Source organism: Hevea brasiliensis, chromosome 12 (genome assembly GCF_030052815.1).
Source record: "Hevea brasiliensis isolate MT/VB/25A 57/8 chromosome 12, ASM3005281v1, whole genome shotgun sequence".
In the NCBI taxonomy this organism is placed as follows: Eukaryota; Viridiplantae; Streptophyta; class Magnoliopsida; order Malpighiales; family Euphorbiaceae; genus Hevea; species Hevea brasiliensis.
In genome coordinates this window covers 70,166,512-70,188,613 of record NC_079504.1, presented here as the reverse complement: position 1 = coordinate 70,188,613, position 22,102 = coordinate 70,166,512, and the positions used below count along the sequence as shown (strand labels likewise).

The 22,102-nt window shown below is 34.4% G+C and overlaps 2 protein-coding genes across 3 annotated transcripts; one reads left to right on the top strand and one right to left on the bottom strand.

Annotated features, from left to right (window-relative positions):
• The first annotated feature begins 3,772 nt into the window (after positions 1 to 3,772).
• On the top strand, positions 3,773 to 5,967 carry LOC110641624 (cationic peroxidase 1-like). The gene is made up of 4 exons (XM_021793410.2): positions 3,773 to 4,035; positions 4,748 to 4,942; positions 5,079 to 5,244; positions 5,339 to 5,967. Exons 1-4 carry the CDS (start codon positions 3,829 to 3,831, stop codon positions 5,722 to 5,724), a joined length of 954 nt encoding a protein of 317 aa, XP_021649102.2. The 5' UTR covers positions 3,773 to 3,828; the 3' UTR covers positions 5,725 to 5,967.
• Positions 5,281 to 7,359, bottom strand: LOC110641623 (biogenesis of lysosome-related organelles complex 1 subunit 1). 2 transcript variants are annotated; one of them, XM_021793409.2, is made up of 4 exons: positions 7,050 to 7,341; positions 6,769 to 6,974; positions 6,592 to 6,694; positions 5,281 to 5,720 (listed from the first exon to the last, which is right to left on the bottom strand). In XM_021793409.2, exons 1-3 carry the CDS (start codon positions 7,201 to 7,203, stop codon positions 6,608 to 6,610), a joined length of 447 nt encoding a protein of 148 aa, XP_021649101.2. In that variant the 5' UTR covers positions 7,204 to 7,341; the 3' UTR covers positions 5,281 to 5,720; positions 6,592 to 6,607. The 2 variants fall into 2 exon arrangements, with proteins under 2 accessions (XP_021649101.2, XP_021649100.2); XM_021793408.2 differs by lacking the exon at positions 5,281 to 5,720 and having other exon boundaries at positions 6,384 to 6,694; positions 7,050 to 7,359.
• Between the last annotated feature and the right edge of the window lie 14,743 nt (positions 7,360 to 22,102).

Sequence of the window (22,102 nt, the reverse complement as noted above, 5' to 3'; positions counted from 1 at the left end):
TAGCATCAGCAAGAGCACGATATTCAGATTCTGTGCTAGAACGTGCAACAACAGTTTGCTTTTTGCTACGCCAAGAGATAAGAGAATTACCCAAGAAGAAACAATAACCAGTTGTAGAGCGACGATCTGTCAGATCACCAGCCCAATCAGCATCAGAGTAGCCAGATAATACTAGGGAGGAGGTAGCGGAAAAGTGCAAACCATGAAAAAGAGTGCCTTTGATATTTGATTCCAAATAGGTTGGACCTGAGCAAGAAAATCATTCACAGATTGACCTGCTTCTTGTTTCAGATTATGAAGAGTAGTCCACAACTGATAATAGTGGGCAAGTCCAGTGGTCTGATATCGATTAGCCAAAAAATCCCAGATTTCTTTTGCAGAGTCATAATTAGCAAACTGGATGTGGATGGACGAGACAGAGGTATTGCGAAACCAGGTGATGATCTGATGATTTTTACTATCCCAATCCTCAAGACGGTCAGCAAATTTTGCATCAGTTTCATCGTTCTCTCTTGTCGGCGTAGTGATATCTCCGGTAACAATACGCCAAAGCTTGCGACCTATCAAAAAACTTTTCATTCCTTGAACCCAAAGATTATAGTTGGAACCAAATCATGCAATAGGTTTTGAAATATCAGATTTCTCCATTGATAACAAGATGAGGAGAAAAAAAATGGTATAATAATAGGTATGAAAGAATGAACCAGAACAGGTTGTAGAGAGAGCAGAGAGACCCCCAAAAACTAAAAATAAAAGCTTTATGGCTCTGATACCACGTTAGAAGAAAGAATACAAGTAATGAAGGAAAGGATTGTGTATTTGTCTGTGTCTCATTTACAGAGATATTATATCTATTTATACATGAGAATATGAACTAATTTGGACAAGAATAATAATTGCTATAATTATGCTACACAAATCTCCTATAATCATGCTAATTGCTGTAATTATGCTACACAAATCTCCTATAATCATGCTAATTGCTGTAATTATGCTAACATTAATAAATTAAATCTTAAAGATTAAATGGCTTAAAAAAGAAGGACTGGCATATAATTAACCCTTATATTAAAAAGTTCTTTGCACTAAATAATTTGGAAGTTATTAATGTGCTAATAAGGTGAGAATTATGAGAGACTCAATCAATCTATCCAGACTCAATCAATCGTATATTCAAAATAAAAACATGTGATATCTATATATTTAATATGTTAATTTCACTATTCTTAAATACATGATAAATTGGATTTAGATAAAAAAAAGTATGTATCTTAAAATTTATTTAGCTTTTTTTTAAAGAAACTGAATCAGTCACATTGGATGAATTTGAAATTACTTATTAATTCAAACGAATCATTAAATCATTATAAAAAATTTATATCAATCTATGGTTACAATGTCGTTACAAATCAAAATATTAATGTTTTAAAAATATTAATATTATTCATTTAGTTTTCTTATCAAAATTTAGATTGATGAAATCAACTTAAATAGGTTCGATTTAGATTTTTAAAATTGAACTATTGGGTGATAAATGACTTTGTATCAAACAGGTTCTAAGTTAGAAATTACCAACTTTGAATAAGATATAGGCTTATACAATAGAAGAAACTCTCTCTCTCTCCTCCTCCTCCTACTATTATTATTATTATTATTATTATTATTATTATTATTATTATTATTATTATGGGGCGGAGAGAGAGGGGGACTGGGGGAGAAAAAATTAATTTATTTTAAACAAAATTATTTTATTTTAATTATTAGCCTCCCAAAAAAATAATTATATTATTTTATTAAGATATAAGTAAAGTATTTGAATTATTTATTTTTCATTATATATTTAAAAATTTTCTAAAGTATTAACACCACTAAAAAAATTTTATAACTTAATTATACTCTATTATGATATTTTGAATTTACAATATAAGCCCTTTCAAAATATACAGTGAATAAGAAATATATAAAGAATAAATGTAATTAAATAATGTATTAAATCGATAATGTTAGCCTTTTCGAAAATAATTTTCTGACTCCATCCCTGATTATTATTATTATTATTAGAAAGCACTATACAAAACTGGTGTTATAATTATATTTTACAAAATTTAAAAGTGTTAGAAAATAGTCCACTTCTCCACGTTTGTCCAAGTTCAATCTAACGGAGGTAATATGAAGCTTTAAGACTTAATTAGGTCATTCTTCATTAATCCAAACACCTATAATTTTTTTTTTAAATTAAACAAAGATAAATGTATAGATAAACTTATCATAAATTATAAAAATATTGCATCTTTCACACCTACACACATCTTAAAAAATTTCTATCGCATCTATATCAAAGCCGAAGTTTATGATACTTTCGCAAATTTAATTGGACATAAATATGCAATCACACCAAGAAGTCAATGGCGAAATTTGAACCTGATACTTCACAAGCTGAGTAAAGATCTTATCCCCTAAATCAGCTCCTTAGATTTTTAAATTTTTTTTTAATTCTGCACATTTGCATAAATCATCAGGTTGGAAGATTCTAAAGTTTGGGGGATTTGCAAAATGTCTTCAATTATCATCGAGGTTAAAAAAAAGGGGGAAGAGGCACCATAGTTTAGTTGACTTTGATATAGATTCTCATGGGATATTTGTTCATACTACGTACCCTTAAAATTTTCAAGTCAGATAAGGCAATGCCTTTGACAAACGTAAGTTGTCCATCTCCATACCAGAATGAACTTAAGTGATACACAGGTTAAACTACACTTTCCTTTTTATTATTAATATTTTAATTAAATTCTGGTAAACTATAATCTTTTAATTCATTTTTTATATATAGAATTAGATAAAAAAAAACAATCTGTAAAAAAAATTAATTTATAGCGTGATTTGAGAATTAAATATTAATAACTATTTATATATTAGTTTTAAGCATGTGCATATATATGGATTAAATTGAAAATTTTAATATTAATTTAATTAATATTGAGAAAATCAATACTCATTGAAAGATTAATTATAGCTTAATAAAAATGTTTTATGTAATTTAATATTTAAATTATTATTTTTAATGCTCAATTAAATATATATTAATTATAATTCAATATCAATAATTGATGGTGTCCAATAGATTTTAAATTATAAAAATTACGGTAAAAATTAAATATTTATATTTTAACAATATTAAACATTTATAATTAAGAATAAAAATTTGTTATTTTAAAACTTTTTTTTTTTAGACTTATCTCTTTTATGATTAATTAAATTTATTAATATTTAAATGATATCAAGAGTTTGAGTTTGACTTAAACAAAATTGATGATTATAAAACAAGACAAGTTTCTTCGTTGAAGGCACTAAAACCTATTTTTTGACCTAACCTAAAAGTTAAAATCAATAAGTTCTAAATTAAGTGATTTGATTATATGATTTAGTATTTTGTACTTATGGTTAATGATATTTTTGAGTAGGTTGATTTATAAAGTTTTTGATTTAGTATTTTGTATTAAATAAAGTTTTTCTTTTTTATAATTAATTCTGATTATGACTCGAACACAAAATCTTACAGTTTTATAGACAATTTAGACTAAATCTCACTAGTAATAAATAAATTATGTAAAATGAAAGTGCTTTACAACTGTAAGAATACTTTTCCTTCCACTTCATAGTAATTATGGCTTTGAACCATGAGTAAAATTTTAGACAATTCTAAACTAAAGTCCATAGGACTTCTATATATAGAGAGAGAGCATCATTCATTGATTCATGACAAAAGCCAAGAGATAATACTTCATTTAACGTACCCTTTCTGTTTAAGCACCTTTTTCATTTGATATTATGGCATTTTCCTCGCAAATATATGGATTGTATTTCTTTATGCTTTTGTTTGGTTTATCCTATGCACAATTATCTTCCAATTACTATGCTACAACATGCCCAAAAGCTCTTTATACCATCAAAACTGCTGTGCTTAATGCTGTTGCGAAGGAGCATCGCATGGGAGCATCTTTGCTTCGTATGCATTTCCATGACTGCTTTGTTAATGTACTCTTTCTCTCTCTCTCTCTCTCTCTCTCTCCACACACATTCCATTTGCATAAATGCTTGCATGCCTGAATATGTATATCACCACATGATAAAACCTTGGGAAAGTCCCAATATACTATCCTTTAAGAGATTCACATGCCTAGCTAGCTGGTGGTAGATGCATATATATAACCTTGGAAAAGTCCCTAGTATCTTTTAAGAGATTCATCAATTTAACAACAAATTGATTCAATGATAAGCGATCCAAGAATATTCTCAAAAGATAAGAGATAGTCCTGATTATTAGGATGATCTGAGCGAGAAAAAAAATTATCTAGATCAGATTTATTATGAAATTAAAATATAAATATATGAATTTCTATCTATTATTTTTTCTGAATTTTACTATATATGTTGTGTCTTATATCCATAATGAATTAAGTTTAAGCAAAAATTTATCTGTGCATGACTAATGATATATGCACATGCAAGTGGTTAAAGTTAGAGATTTCTGGTAACAGTACCCATTTATTCGAGTTCCTTTAGGATTGAGTTAAGGGGAAGGAAGCTAACCTCTTATTTTCTAGCTCATTAGATGAAGGAAGAAAGAAAGATTATGCACTAATGCGTCGTTAATCATTATTATGGTTTTCTTATAGATTAACATAATCATTGCAAGAAATGATGATGCATGTTATTGATAAAGTTGGACGTGCATTGGCTGAAACAGGGATGTGATGCGTCTGTTTTATTAGATGATGTCTCCCCAAGTTTCACTGGAGAGAAGACCGCAAGCCCAAACGCAAATTCCCTAAGAGGTTTCGAAGTGATCGATTCAATTAAATCTCAAGTGGAGTCCATTTGCCCTGGCGTTGTTTCTTGTGCTGATATCCTTGCTGTTGCAGCTCGTGATTCAGTTGCTTCAGTAAGTAATTATAAGGGAATTCTCCGTTTTATTTATATATTTATTTATTCTTTTAAAAAGGCAATTTTTATCACAAAAAGTATAAACATTTCAACTCACTTAATAGGTGTTAACAAAGTGCTATTTTTTTATCCAGTTGGGTGGCCCTTCATGGCAAGTTGAGCTGGGCAGAAGAGACTCCACGACTGCAAGTTATAGTGCTGCAAACACTGATCTTCCATCCCCACTAATGGATCTCAGTGATCTTATATCTTCCTTCTCAAATAGAGGCTTCACTGCTAAAGAAATGGTTGCTCTTGCAGGCAAGATAACCATAATAATTCTTGCAAACTATAATATTGTCACTTCAGATTTTGGTTTCTTCAAACTAATTTCTATCATTTTCATGATTAACAGGAGCTCACACAACAGGCCAAGCCAGATGCTTGATGTTTCGAAGCCGAGTCTACAATGAGACCAATATAGATTCAACACTGGCAACATCATTAAAATCAAGCTGTCCAAGCACAGGCAACGACACCAATCTCTCTCCACTAGATGCCACTAGCCCTGTGATATTTGATAATGCCTATTTCACCAATTTGGTTAACAACAAAGGCCTTCTGCACTCAGATCAGCAGCTTTTTAGCGGTGGCTCCACCGATTCGCAGGTAAAAACCTACAGCACCAATCCTGTTACTTTCTACACAGATTTTGCTAATGCCATGCTCAAGATGGGGAAACTCAGCCCGCTTACAGGAACTGATGGACAGATTCGCACCAACTGCCGGAAAGTTAACTGATCACCATAGTTATACTGAATAAAGTTAGTCACTTGTTGGGTTTATTGCTACTCATCTATTCAATTGTCTATTAATGCAAACAATAAAAGCTAGAAGCATGTTTATGTAGATGACATGTCTTGTTAGGTTTGTATTTTCCAGTTTCTGATTTTCATGTATGACAAGTGTTTCAGAATGTTCAGTTGTGTATGCAAATTGTAAAACAAAAATTGTGAAATGTTTTACTACTACATGGTTTTCCAACTAGCCAAATATTCCTAATCCTAGTGTGTGCCTCTCTCTCTCTCTCTCTCTCTCTCTCTCTCTCTCTCTCTCGCTATCTATCTATCTATCTATATATATATATATATATATATATATATATATATATATATATATATTCATCTTTAACACAATTATGAAATATTGATCATAATACCACTTAACTGCAATTAAAAAAAAAAACAAGTCTTTGATTAAGCAAACAACTCCAATTGTTTATTCAAACAATGCATTCACAATTAGCAGGGCTAGTTAACTCCTTTTGCAACTAATTATGATCTCTCAATTGGTTCCAGTGAGAGACTAATATCAAATCACATAAAAAGGGAACATTCAAAAACTGCAAATTCCAAGCACTGTTATGTTTCAACAGAAGAAGTATGTATTCAATCAATGCATAGCAAAGCAAAAAGATTATGTATTCAATCAATGCAAAGAAAAGCAAAAAGATGGCTCCATCAAATAATACTGTCCACTAAAATGAGAAAAGGCAAATCAAGCACTATGAAATTTACAGGAAAACACAAGTATAAGAGGCAGTGAATTCCTCAATGATAAAAAAATCTATCTATGAAAACCAATTAGATAATGGAGTAACAAGCATACTCTTTGCATATTTGCATTATTGATGAATGTTGCGAATTGCTGCATTTATGCTTTTACAATCAAATTCCATGGTCTTCATCCAGTTCTCAAAGTCTCCAATTTCCTATACACACAAAACCCAATCAAAAAATGAACCCAAAATTGAAATTCAAAAAGAAGAAAAATTCAGAAATTAACCTTAATTGCAGTGTTAATGGCATGAGTGGCAGTAAGCCACTGATCAGTTTGTCTCATGAATCTGGAAATCGTTGCAGCTAAAGCTCGAATCTCGAGTTCAATTCGTTTCTCGTTGATGAAAGATTCTTGAACTCCCCCATTCACTGCGTCCATCAATAGATCTGATACCCTCACGGCCTTCTTAATTGCATCTTTCTTCGCTTTCTCTGTGTCAGAAATTACATTAACCAAAAATTTTGAAAATTGATAGGAATTGGAATCAGAATTAGAATCAAACTAACCGGTAAGTTCGCGGAGACGGAGAGACTTGTGGTGGTGATCGTGCAGAAGTTGGAGGAGAGAAGCTTCAAGGCCTCCTGGCTCTGGCTGCGGCTTCTCTGTCTCCCATGGCGAAGCCACGCGCGTACGCGCCAACGGAAGCTGTGGTGAATACATCCAGCGAGTGAGGTTCTCTTTTCGGTCGATGCAAGTGTTTTCTGCTCTTGATAGAAGCTTCACTCAGCCTTTGAGATCCGGATCCAGTTATGGATCCCGACTTTGAATCCGCTACTATCATACGGGCTGTTTTTACCCTTTGATTGAATAGAGGGAGATTGAGTTTCGGGAGGGGAAAAAAAATTCTCTCATTTCTCTCGTTTAAAGGATAAATTTTAAAATTTATTTCTGAATTTATATAGTTTTAATATTATAATCTTTTAATTTTAAAATATAATATAAAATCTCTTAAATTTTTATATTTTACGCAATAAAATCTCATTAACTTTCAATTATTAATTTTTTAGTTAGAGACTGATATGAATAGCTCCCACATGGCTCTTAGTCAACATTTCTCTCTCTTCTTTTACGCAAAGTGTAAAATTATTCTCTTTATGTATGAAAAATTATTCTGTCTATAGAGAGAAAAATGATTCAATTTACATATGACTTGAGAGAGAAAAGAGAAATACTGACTAAACTTCATGCTGGAACTGTCCAGATCAGCGTATAACTGAAAAACTGATAATCGGAGGTTACAGGGATTTAACTATGTAAAATTTAAAAGTTGATGAGATTTTATGTTACATTTTTAAGTTAAGAGACTATAATATCACAACTAGATAAGTTCAGGGATAGTGTCAAAATTTATCCCTCGTTTAAACATAAAAATGGAGATAATAGAGAAAAAAAATATTTTTCAAAATTTTGTAATTGATCCAAAACATTTTTTTTCTAATTTGAAGTGAAATGTTGAAAATATGAGAATTAAAGTATTATTTATATTAATATTACTTAAATATACTTATATAATATGATAGGAAAATGAGAGTATAATAATTATTTTTCTTCTTTTAGGAGGGATGGTAGGGGCTATCGCACCCCTTCTCCAACAACCACCTTCGACATTTCCTTTAGTATATATGGACATTCACTTCATATTACCCCCAACCCAAATTTTTTATAACAATTTATAACCAAAACATTATACATATAACTTAAAAGGTTTTTTCTATCTAGCTTATTAAACTTATAACTTAAAAGCTAACATTAGACCTATAGAATTGTTAAAATATCTGGCCTATTATCTCCTAAAACTTAAAAGCTAAGTTAGTGAACCCACCCTTCCAACTCTTGTTTTTCACCATTCACAATTACAAGTAATTATTCTCTACCTTTCCCTCTTGATTTTATATTTTATTCCATAATTGATAATTCTATTTATAGTTATATTGAAATTTGGCATAGATCGGTGAAAAAATGATGACATTTTTTATTAATAATTTTTTATTAATTTTTTATTACTTGTTTATGTTTTATTTTTATAATTATATTATTATTCTCTATCTTTCCCCTTTGATTTTATATTATAGTCTATAATTGATAACTCTATTTATAGGCCTTTATTGAGATTTGAAATTTAACATGGATAGATCATATATGAAAAAATTGATGAAATCTTTTGTTGTTTTTTGCTAGCTAAATTATTAATTGTACTTTGTTCTTATGATTATATGTGTGTGGAATTGTAAACTTACAAATTTTTTAATGAAATTTGATGCTATTACTTTTGTAACTATATAAATGTGTGAATTGTGAATTATTATTTAAAAAAAAAAAAACTTTGACAATCTAACATCATTGGCAAGAAAAAAACGGTTGATGCATATTTTATGAAACATAATATATAGAAAAACAAGATATAACATAGATAATTGGGCTTCTTAGATATCTTTTTGAATGTTCCTTTATTTCCTTTTGTTAACACATATGGTTGTCCCCTTCTTTTGTTATGCAATATTGTCTTGTAACTTTTTCCAAATTTTTTCACTTAGATACCACAGCTAGGATGGAAATTAAAGGGAAGTCTACTGGCTGGGTTTAGTTTTGGTGTGTCAATGTTAAGTTTTTCCTGGCTTAATAATCAATGATAGAAAAAATAATTACAAGATCTTTGCCCATATAACTTAAATTTCTAGTTCTACCATTGAATCCAAACGAAAGGTTAATTTTTCTCTAGATCGAATTTGAGGCGTGAATTATTTGGTTCTAAGGATGAGCAAATATTGATTTTAATCCAAAAATTAAATCAAATCATTATAGTTTGTTTTTTCAATTGATTTGATTGCCTTTTTAATAAATTTTTGATTTTAGGCTTAATTATTTTCACTAAAAAACAAAAAGAAGCCTGGATTTACATATGTGATAAAGTCTTTCTCTAACCCAATCCAGAAGTCCAAATCAAAGAAATCTTGCCTAATCCATTTCTTTCCATATAAAAGGTTTGAGAAACTCCAAATCCTATTTCTTTTTTCTCTCCTCTAACTTAATGGTGGAAGTACCTTACCGGTGATAGAGATATTCCTTATCTTTGTTTGTACCAATCTTCTATTACTTTGTTTCATATGTTAATCTTATCTAATGAGGAGCTGGTTGCACCATTGCTGCACTAAGATCTAATTACAAGGTCCATGGAAAAGAAGCTTCAAGGCATGGTGTCCAAACATATTAAAAAGCTCAACATGATGGAAGAATTTAGTTCAAAAGAGGGAGCACTCAAGGACACCAATTTCTTGGTTGTTGGTATGCTAGCTGAACCATTGGTGCACCATGGAGAGGAATCGGCTTAACCATCTGGGACCAAGGTCTAGGCTGCCCATTCATACACTATTTCACACTCCACATGCTCCAAATGTGTGTTTTAATCTGCCTCAAAGCTATTCCATTGCTGGAGAAAAGTTTGTCCATCTACATGCCAAATAAGGAAAAAGCAACAACTCCATTTTTGGGATACACCAGCAACCTAAACTTGACACCTATTTTATACACTTTTTAAGGCTGAATTATGTCAATCAAGGCCTTTTCAATCTGATTATATCTGATTGTACCCATACTATTTATGTTTGAACTTATTTTCCATTTTTGCTTAAGAAAAGTGTAATATCCAAGCGTGGGAAAACACATTGGTCATTACCATGCTTGCTGGACTACCTCTTTAAAAGGAGATTTCTCCTTCATTTTGAGCAGATTTTGGAAGATTAGAATACAATTTTCTCTCATTAGAGGGCTTTGCAAATGTTCTTGCAATCTTAGTTCTTCTTAGAACTTAATCCAACTCTTAGCAAATTCAACCTAGTTTGTTAAGTTTTATTACATGTTCAAGGTTGTGCTTCCATCTTGAAATTTCGGTCTTGTTCTTAGCTATTCCCCTTATTTGCTTTTGGTTCTTCTTGGCTTCCATTGAAGGGTTGAAGCTGCTTAGGTTTGGTTTTTTGCTTTGAAGATGGTTAGGACAAACCTCCTCTTGGTGTGTCTTGGTCTATTTTAGAGGAATCACAACATTTGGTATCAGAGCCTCACTCTGTATGGGTCAGTGGGCTATGTACAAAGGTCCTTGACGTTCTTTCAGAGAGGTCAGGATGAATAAGTCATGACCTCGGTTGCTTCATGAGGACATTCAATCTAAAGGGGTTGAGAATGATGCGTCTCACATCGATTCTGCATGAAGGTCTTGGGTGTTAAATAAATGGGTTTGCAAACCTCCCCTTGTGAGCTAACTTTTGAGGTAGAGTTAGTTAGGTTTATATCTTTGGTATTAAAGCTTTGGTGCTCTCCAAAACAGGTCTATTGTGTCTCTTTTAATGTATTTTTTTGTTTTAAAATTTCTGTTCTACTTCTTTTTCCAACTTGAAGATCCTTTTTCAAAGCTTTGTGTTTCTCCTTGTGTTTTTATTGAATATGTTTTGTATTGCTTTTGTGCTTCCATCTTGTAATTTTCTTTTCTTTTTTCAAACATGTTTATTTGCCTTTAGAAAACCTTGTTTTGTGAAGTGTTGTGGCTGTTGTGTGGTTCATTCTTCTACATCTTATTGTTACAAGTTAAAAAAATTCTATATTAGTACAAGTTGTTGTTCTTATGAAAGAAGTCTGTATTTGGTGTTGAGATAAAAAAAAGGAACATATCCAGAAGCAAAAGAAAAAGAATTAAAAAGGAAAGAAAAAGAAAGAAAAAAAAAAGTAAAGGAAATTGTTTGAACATTATTGAGTTGAAACTTATTGTTTTAGGGGTTGTACTAAAACACCTAGTACTAAATTTGCCAAAAAATTCTCAAATTTTTTATGGATGTTTTGCATACCAAATTAGGCTTGGATATTAAATTTGGTGCCCAAATTCCACCGTTTGCTTGGTGAACCTGGTTTTGCATCTATTAGGCTGATTTGGAGTCCAAAACTCGAAACTAATTTTTAGAACTTTTGGACCCATTTTTCCTTATTAAAATAGTGTCATTTGGTTGCCTTTAACACAGTTTTATGGATTTTCTTCATTTGCATATACTTGACTCTTATTTAGTTTCTTTCAATTCTTTAGCCTCTAGAGTCACATTCACTTTTATTATACTCGTTTTGCTCCTGTTTTATTCTTGAACAAGTGCTAAAACTTGATTAAACCTGTTGGCTTTGTGAAGAGTTAACATAGTTCAAAGAAAAACTTTAAAGGTAAAAATTGAGTGAAAAAAGGCTAGAGTGGCGAGCACATTAAGAGGGCTGTCGCAAGGATTTTTGCGATCGCCTGGATGAGTTCTCACCAAAGTGGGAAAAGTGAGGAGTCGCCACTTTAATTTTAAGGGAAATTAAAGAAAACCATTTGTAATGGTAAATTAAAAAGAAACCACTTCGAAAATAGAGATTCAAGGTTTGGGGTCCGTATATGGGTGGGGAAGGTATTAGGCACCCCACCTTGTCCCTCAACAAGGGTAAGCAGATTTAACTTTATGCTCTTCATAAAAAAAAATGGTAATTGGGGGAATTGGAGTGACGATGTTAGTCCTTCGTATGGATAAAAGGAATATTTGATATTTCACTATTCAGGGCTGCCCAAGAACACTAATACTTGAGATGACCCTTAGTGAGTAAGAGTTGTGTAGCATATTTTTATTTAGGGATTACTTTGTATATTGAAGTTGTGATATTTTAATTTGGATTTTAGTTAAGAGAATTCGGGTAAGAAATTTCTCCTGATCATTTGATGTATTTTGTTAAGAATTTGAGCGGGAGATTTTAGATAAGAACTCTCCTCCGATCTCCACATATTTTATTAAGATTTTTGACTGAGAATTGGGTAAGAACTCTCCCCTGATCTCTTAAAGTATTCTATTTAAAGTTTGAGTGAAGGATCTCAAATAAGAACTCTCCTCCGATTTCCACATATTTTATTAAGATTTTGGTTGAGAATCGGGTAAGAACTCTCCCCCGATCTCTTAAAGTATTCGGTTTAAAGTTTTAAGTGAAGTGTCACACCCTACCCCTCTGTAAGGCATAACATGATCCCGTAGTATACCTAATGAATTACCAACTTCGTCTACTGATAACCCATTAAATACACTACAAGGGATTTTAAAACTTTTCTTACTTCCTTTTATAGTGGTGAGCACTATTTATAGGTGTTAAAAACCTTTTTGAACTGAAGTGAAACAGCTAACACACTTGGACTATTAATAATTTCTGTAAAAATTTTGGTAGAGTGCCATCTGTATTTTGGATAAAACAGTTCTTCAAAAACCTGTAAAAAGCACTTTAATATTTTTCTCAATCTCAAACTCCAACATAATTCAACACAATATGTTTTTCAACTCAAATCTAAAATAATTTTTCAAAGACTGAGATAAAAGAAATATTTACAAACCAAAATAATTTACAAATTTAGTTTACAAATTTAATGTACAATTTTAATTTACAACTGCTCAAAACCAAGAACACTATATACATACAGTGAACATACATTACAATATAAAATGCAGAATATGGTATATTCAATATACCCGATGATCTCTCAGTGTAGTACTAGCAGCCTAGTCTGCTGCCCTGTCAGTCTGTCTACCTGCGACAGCAATAAAAAGCTATCGCTGAGTAAAATTTACTCAGTAGTGCACAATAACAATTTGAAATGCGATACATAAATCTTTTATTGACAATTCACAAATCAAATAGTTCACAATTCCATTTCACAATTTACAAAGTTCAAATAACATAAATTTGATCAAATAACTGAGTAACACAGTTTTTCCAATCCGTAACACAATTTGATCAAATAACTGAATAACACGGTTTTGCCAATCCATAACACAATTTGATCAAATAACTGAATAACACGGTTTTGCCAATCCATAACACAATTTGATCAAATAACTGAATAATACAATTTTGCCAATCAATAACACCAGTTAATAAAGTAACTGAAGAATACAGTGTTGCCGATCAATATCACAATTTAGGCCATGACACAATTTTTCCACACATGCCGTGTTGTACACCACGATAAGACACACTCACCCCAATAATCGAAATCAATGAGGGAGGAAGCTAGCTATATAATGAGTACTCATCCACACTCACCTCAGACTGGCAAGTCAAAGAGCGAGGAACATAATCACACTCACCCCAGACTGATAAGTCAAGGAGGGAGGAATATATCACACTCACCCCATAAATGGAGGAGGAACATAGTAACAGTGTCATGCCAATTGTGAATCAAAACAATTCCAAATCACAATATTTCATACAAACCATAATTCACATTTTATCTCAAAATTTCCATTTGCAAAGTTGGCAACACAATAATTTCCAAATAATATTCCCAAAACCAAAGCAATAAAAAATTATTCATAACTCATTTCTCCAAATAAATTTGCTAGTAAAAGCAGTGAATATAAAAGTATTGTGCACGGACACAATTTAAAACTATAATGTTCAATTAAATTTTTAAGTAGAAAATGAGAAGTCAAAATTATTGTGCATAAGCATAATTTAAAACAATGACATACAAATAATCATAATTTATTTCAATTGAAAAATTCAAAAGAAATTGCTATTGTGCACAAACCTCTGATAACTGTCTCTTGGCTCTGACTCAGTGTTTCCTTCCCTTCCTTGAGTCTTTGCTAACACTTTGGAAATTCTTCAAAACCTCTCTAAAACTTGGTCTTCTTGCTGCCAATCTACTGCCCAAGGTGTATGGACATCTTTTAGTGAAGAAAGGTGCCAAGAACGAAGCTTAAATCAAGCTTGCATGAAGCTTTCAAGTGGACAATAATGGTGGATCTTCTTTTCACCATTTTCGGCTGAATTTGGGAGCTTGAAGATGTAGTTCAATCTGCTGTCCAAAGGGTGAGTTAGTGGTCCACTTAAATGACTTAGTGGAGCACTATGTCAAAATTAACTATTATTTTAATCTTAACTTTCATTTTTCCACATTTAACTCTCCATTTTTACTATTTACATTAGGTACCACTAATTTAATTTTTCATTATATTTTCCAAGTGTAATATCATGTATTTTTAATGGACATTTAGGTCAAAAGACAACTTGAGATGTCAAATGACCACAATGCCCTTGTTCGGGTTGCATTCCCGATTTTTCGGTAACACCGGATTTTGTCCATTTTTCGATTTCTCACTTTTCTTTGTACTAATTAATTAATTTTTCTTTAATTTTTCTAATGGCATTTATACTTCAATAGGGTCTATTTCAGTCCTAAATATATTTTCTAGGGTTCCCCGCGGTCCAGGGCTAGTCAACGGTCCACACCGTGACTTCCCGGTGCGGTCACCCATCGCTAGGGTTCTCGGCTCGTTTAACTTGGTTACATTTCTTTGCTATTATTTTTCCTTTGTTTTTCTTGTATTTTCTTTTCTTATATTTCATTATTTTATATCTCCTCACTCATATCGAAGTGTAGTTCTAGGCATCCTAGCTGTCCGGACAACACTGGTCACCGGAACAGTAGAACGCACTACCGAACATAGGGGTGTTGCATGAAGGATCTTGGATAAGAACTCTCCTCCGATCTCCACATACTTTATTAAGATTTTGGTTGAGAATCGGTTAAGAACTCTTCCCCGATCTCTTAAAGTATTGGTTTAAAGTTTTAAGTGAAGGAACTCGGATAAGAACTCTCCTTCGATCTCAGCATATTTTATTAAGATTTTGGTTGAGAATCGGGTAAGAACTCTTCCCCAATATCTTAAAGTGTTCAGTTTAAAGCTTTAGTGAAGGATCTCGAATAAGAACTCTCGTCCGATCTCCATAGTTTATTAAAATTTTGGATGAGAATCGGGTAAGAACTCTCCCCCGATCTCTTAAAGTATTCTGTTTAAAGTTTGAGTGAAGGATCTCGGATAACAACTCTCCTCCGATCTCCACATATTTTATTAAGATTTTGATTGAGAATCGGGTAAGAACTTTCCCCCGATCTCTTAAATTATTCATTAGAATTGCATATCGTAAGAACTTTGAACTAATGATTCTAGTGACCGAGGGCGCAAGAAACCCGTGCAAAGCTTTTTCTAACCCACTGAACCTTATAACTAGAGGGTGGAGGCAAGACCGAACTTCTCACCGATCCCTTATGTGATTGCCTTATCAGAATTCTTTGATTGGCGAAATCCTATCTCTTTTAATCACTAGTCTGGGATCCGATTCTGTCTCGATTCTCGCTTTATTATATTATCACCTGGGCTCGTTTCATAGCCCGACCTCATAACTTATTTGTTTGACCTACTATTCGACCTTTTGTTACACCTATCCTTTTATCATTTTTATTTGATTGAAAACTCTCATATCAAAATACTCCTGCCTACGTCCTTTTGAGTATTTACAAGTTGCCTGTGAATTGAACGTCTACTCTTGAAGGAAATGAAAACAAAATTAAATTTGTAAATGAAATAAATGAAGACACAGGAAATAACTATTGACCTGACAATTTATTTTGAGATTTTAGTGCAACTGGATATAGAAGAAATTTCAAAAGAAAGCTGGAGAAATAAATAAGGGCATTCGACAAAATAATAGTTTAGACTTTTACCTGTGGGAAGTTGAGGAGACGGCTGGAATGACTCCAAAATCCACAAATCTTGCAGAGGTGAAAGCTGACAACTGAAAGACTAGTGCTTAATCAAAGTAATGGGAAACAAGTCGGAATGAAGTTGAGCTTGGAGAGTAATGTACTGATATTAAGGTGGTGAGGATGAAACTGAACGAAAATGGTCTTACAGAGTAATGAACAGGCACTGAAAATGAAAATTTCAGGGTTCAGAACTCCTTTGATGAAGATACTTAAGAAAACTGGTTTCTAAAGTTTCTTAACACTATGAAAGCTCAGAATGGCAAAATAGCAAGACTGAATCAAGTTTCAGAGTCTTTCCACTATAATCACCACCACCTTTTTGGTTCATCCCGTCTACAGTATTGCATACAGGTATTTATAGGAAACGGGTGCCTATGATGAAGGGTCAGGATCTCACCAGGGGAGACGGAGGGTTCAGATTCAAAAGGACATAATCTGATGTCTGGGAATTAAAGAGAATCAAGATGGGGGGCTGGGATCCCATTCTGAATATCCATCCTTTCTTCTTTTGATCCAACGGCTCAAGGTCTTGCCTTACAAGATGGATCCGAAGGCTGGGAATAAAAAGCGCCGAACCTGTCATCTGCTTTTTGATCCAAGGGCTCTGGGTCCATCCTTACAACTATGATCAATGGTGGAGATCGAGATGTACAGGACTGCGGTAACTATTTTTGCGTTGATAAGTGCAGCATTTATTAATTTTACACCCATCACATTTAGTGTTTTTAATGTGTTTTTATGTGTAATTTAGTTTGTTAAGTATAGTTATCTATTAGGCATATGTTTAGAGAGTTGTTGAAATAATTGTGTTAAATGGAGAAATTTGACTCTTGCTATATTTTTCAGGGTTTTGGTGAAGTTCCAGAGCAATATAGTGTGGAAGGAAGCTTGGAAAGATAGAAGGATTGAGAAGCATTGTTGAAACGAAGTACACTGGCAGTGTAACTTGACCCATGTAAATCTTGGAGACCTGTGTAACATTTTGCCAGAAGAAATCCAGAGGACCGAGGAAGAAACAAAGTACATGGGTCGTGTAACTTGACCCATGTAAATCTTGGAGACCCGTGTAACTTTCTGTGCCCATGCGAAACATGCCCATTCAGCTCCAGTAAGTTACATAGCCCTGGGCCGTGTAGTGATACACGGGCCGTGTATCCGTCGACAGACAGATTCCTAATTTTGCTCCAGTTGTAGTTTTTGACAGAGACTCTAAAAAACCTAACCCTAGACCATTTATTATAAATAGAAGAGATAGCAGCCAACTGAAGAGGATTCAGACGCCTCCAAAATCATTCAACAGCCTCTCCATTCGTCTTTTAGAATTCTTCTTTAGATTTCTTTATTTTATTTTTCCGTATGCCATGAACATGAGTGGCTATGTTTTTTTTATTCAGTTCAAGGGATTCAAGTTCTTATGTGTGATTTGTGAGACCAGGTTCTTAATTTAATTTATGTCTTTTTGAATATCTATTATTTTCTGATTTAATTGTTTTTGATCTATTGAATGATTTACTAAAAAGGCCTATTAGTTAATTGTTTGATTTGATCAATTGCTAGTTCATCTTCATAATCCGTAATTATTGTGTAAGATTGAACATGAGTAGCAATTAGGTTTTATTGATTATGATTCAAGTTTTCGATAATAACCTAAGGAAACAATAGGGTGGACTAAATGATTTATGCTTCATAAATTATTGTTCAGCTTAACTACTTCCTTTTCTTAAAGCAGTTATTAATTTGATAAGGATTTCTTAATACCAACTTAGTTAATAATTAGAGTCAATAAGAGTGCTGGGCTCGAATTGATGAGTATAGGGAAGTCAGGGTTTACCTCACCGTTTGGTAAATCTATGTTAAATATTCAATAAGATATAATTGTATTTCTTTTGTCTATGATCAAATCAATGCATTGGAATGCGAATTACCTTGGACTGAAGTTAGTTTAAATTGAAAATTTCATATTTAAGTTCTTGAATTTCTGATTTCTTCTGATTTTATTTTACAAAACCCCCCCAATCTTTGTCTCTTCTGTTTTCCATTACACAAGTGCACGAAATTTAATAATTTAATCTCTAGGGTTCGACCTGGATTTACCATTTACTATAAAAAATATTTCATAATTGGTGATTTCAATTAATTTAATTTCTAGTGGATTCGACACTCATCAGGCGTCTGTCAGCTAGGTGGGCATTTCTGCAGATGAGGCGTGTGGTGAGGATCTGATCACGTCTGCAATGCTTTAACTAACTTTGCTCTAATGATGAAGAGAGTGATTGAAAGTTATTTAATCTTTCTATGCTTTTTGACCTCTATTTTTTCTGATCTCCCTATTATGATCCTCTCCTTCTCCGATCTCTCTCTTGTATCGGGTCCCCTCTCATTTTTTGATCTCTCCCATTCTAGATCTTTCCTCTTTATCTGACTTGCCTTGGTCAAAGCAATTAATTCTTCAGTTACCGATGCATCCACTTTGGTTTCTGTATGCAATAAATGCCCAGGCCCTATATATATGCAGTTACGGGAAATCCCCTTCACACTTCAATTTTCCTCCTCCAGTTTTTTTTCAATGCTCTATTCTCTAATTCTAGGTTCTCTGGTAACAATTCTGATTATGTTGGCTACTTTTGATCTTTTGCCGATTGTTTCCTTCGCTCTTCGCCTAAAAATTTATGACCACGGTGATCAGAAAACCATAAGGACATCATCTGATGACAGTGAGAGAACTGAACAAATTTACCAAGCAAGATCGAAAGTGACGATCGTGTCGATCTCGAATTGGTCTACCGGTATAATCGGTGGATCAATTTCGAGCAAGAGGACTGCTAATTTCAATCTCAATGTTGGTGACCGCCTTTTGAAGTTTATTTGGCCCCCAACCACATTGGGCGTCTCGACTGCAGCTCCGTTCTAGTCGATGACATCGGCGATGACTTTGCTCACTTCCATGAGAGTCATAGTCACCCTATCTTAGCTGCACATCTATCCAACACTTGTGGCTGGCTTTCTGATCAAACACATCTTTTGATTTAGCCATAAGACTAGGCTTTGACATAGGCCATTATCCGGAGTAGTCCTAAACTAGGTAAAATGTAGTGCTGATCTTTAGAGATCACCCAAATGATGTAATCCAGTCTTTAAAGATTCCCCCAATGATGTAATTCGATCTCTTAAGATCGCCCAAATGATGTAATCCGATCTTTTGGAAATGAAATGAAATTTTATTTAAAGGTTTTTATTTTATTATTGCATTAGTTATTTTCCAATCTCTGATATGCATGTTCGATCTGATCCCTAAACCAATCACCCTTAGCCGATACGTGGTTTCGAAAGTTTGCTCAATCTGAAGACCTCGACTACCTGATCTCATTTATTCCATTTTTATTATGTTTTCTAGAACCTTTTTGCGACGTGTCAAGGAGGCGTGCCGGTTCCTCTAACTGATGCATCGCTTGGGACTTTGCGAGCATTTAATGCTTATACAGGTATAAATAGGGGAGAGGCACGTCAGTCATTTCCTTATGTCATTTCCAGAACCTCTCTAGCAAATCCAGCATTTTCTCTCGTTTTTTTTCAAGTTTTTCAGGCACCGATCACATTCTGGTAAGGATTTTGATTCGTTTCTTGGTTAATTTCTTTTGTTTTCCTGAAAATGAGTGGCGCCGAGGTCAGAGAGCTGCGAGCCTACCTTCCATCCATATTTCATGGACCTCGGAAGAAGGCGACGCGACAGGGCTAAGTGAACGCCCCAGTACAGCCATCGTTCCAATTACTGGTTCGGCTGCTAGACCGAGGTGAGGAGCGTCTTCCAAAAGAGAAAACCTGCAAGTCGATGAATTGCCTTCTTTCCTAAGAGAGACCGATCTTCAATCTATAAGCCAAGAGTACAATCTGTGGATCGACTCTTTTGAGCTGATCAAGTGCCATGGCAACCTTCGAGCCGATCACTTCTTTGATGAAGGGGATCTCCTTATAGTATACGAAGAATAGCTAAAGGCCAGACTCCATTTTCCTTTGGATGAGTTTTACAAGGCCGTCCTAAAGTTCCACCATTTTTCGGTAGCTCAAGTGCATCTGAACTCCTGGCAGACTTTAATAGCTTTCCAGGGCCTCTGCCAAGCTAAGGGATTGGAACCCATGGCTAAAGTCTTTATAGAGCTATATAGGCTTGCTCGAAGGAAGGATGATGAGTTCTGGTTTTTTCAGGCTAAGTCGAATTGCTCACTCTTTACCGATCTCCCTTCTTAATTGAAGAATTGGAAGGACCATTTTTTTATATTGAGGAGCAAGATTCTGAACGGCTTTGAGGGTATCCCATGGAGTTGGCAACACCTGGTCACTTCGATTCCAAAGAAGATCACCTTAAATAAGAACGCAGACGCCATAGTGAGAGAGTTAAAATCTCAGGCGTCCACCCATAAATTCTCATGCTTAAACACAGTTATGGCCGAACTGAAGTATTGGATGATGCGGCTGATCACCGACGAAGACTATGTGCTTCAGCTCTCTGACCTCGACCCTGGTACAATCCATATCTCTGGCCTCTGAATCTTAGCAAACTCACTGACTTCTTTTTTGTGCAGGTATGGCGGGTGGCGACACTTCTAAGGAGAGCCACAAGTGAAAGAGGGAGGTCTCTCAAAAGGTGCGAGTGATGAAGGAGGCCGCCATTACTGCTGCTCAGACTCCTCAGCGTGAATTGGTAGAGGTGCCGAGCTCTCCTCCCTGACCTCAGGAGTAGGCGATCTCAGAAGTAGAGGTCGTCATTCCTCCTCCTCAGCGGATCGAACTTCCACCTCCCTTGCCTCCTCTGATCTCTTCCAATGTGGAAGGGGAGTTTTCTGGTCCTACTGCTAGAACGCTTTCTCAGGGCGCTCAACTCCTGATCCAATCACTAGAAAGGAATCATTCCACCCGAGAGAACCTCGAGTTAGCCAAAGTCATGGGCACCTCTATCTGCTTTCAAGAAGATTAGAACAGATTGGCAGAGGAGAGCATCGATGATATTCTAACTCAGACAATGAGCTTGGGCTTAGAGCTTATTGCCAATCAACATGTGATCCAAGAGAAAGCCCACGCCTTAAGGAGAGAGATTCTTAAGACAGTCCAAGATGTCTCAGCTGCACAAGCTCAACTCTCCTTTGCTAATGACTACATCGCTAAAATGGAAGATCGGATGTAGCATTACGAAGAGAGGATAGCGGAGGTGGAGCAGGAACTTAAAGACTCCCGGGCTGGTCGATCTACCGTTCTCACTCATTTCGATGAGGAACTTCGGGAAAAGGAGGAGGAGCTCTGAGCGAAGGATGAGGAGCTCCAGGCCAAGGAAGAAGAAAGCACAACGAAAGAGGCTATGGCATATGTGAATGCCCATAATGATCTCTTGGCTGAACTGAGAAAGTGTTATCCTGAGGAGGACTTCTCCTGGATGAATCAGCTCATTCCAGAGGCCGAAGAGGAGAGCGACAAGGAGCCAGAGAGAGAGAGAGAGAGAGAGAAAGAATCAGAGAGCGGATGATGTGCCTAGAGAGCAAGTTGGGGGTGATCCACCTGCTGAATGACTTGTATATGTTTTACTTTGAAATGAATGGAAATCCCTTTTTGTTCAATTTCTTGGATGAGATCGGAAAGCGTCCAAATTGTCTGAGTACTTAATTGACTGAACGTATTTGAACATTAAACTTGAAAGAAACCATTAATTAGAGTATAAGAGGTCGAAAAAACATTACAAGTAAGCATAAGATCAAACTAAGCCATGACCCAAATACCAGGCAAAACTTTAGAACATTAGAATTGCAAAGACTTGACATTAACTTGAACTCTTAAGATCGGAAACGTCCTTAGACCGGATAGTAACCTTAACTTTGTTTTAAGGAAAATCTGGGGCATACAGGTGAGAAGCCCAATCATAACATTAGCTAAATGAAGTTCCGCAATAGTTGTACAGAGAGATCGGAGAAT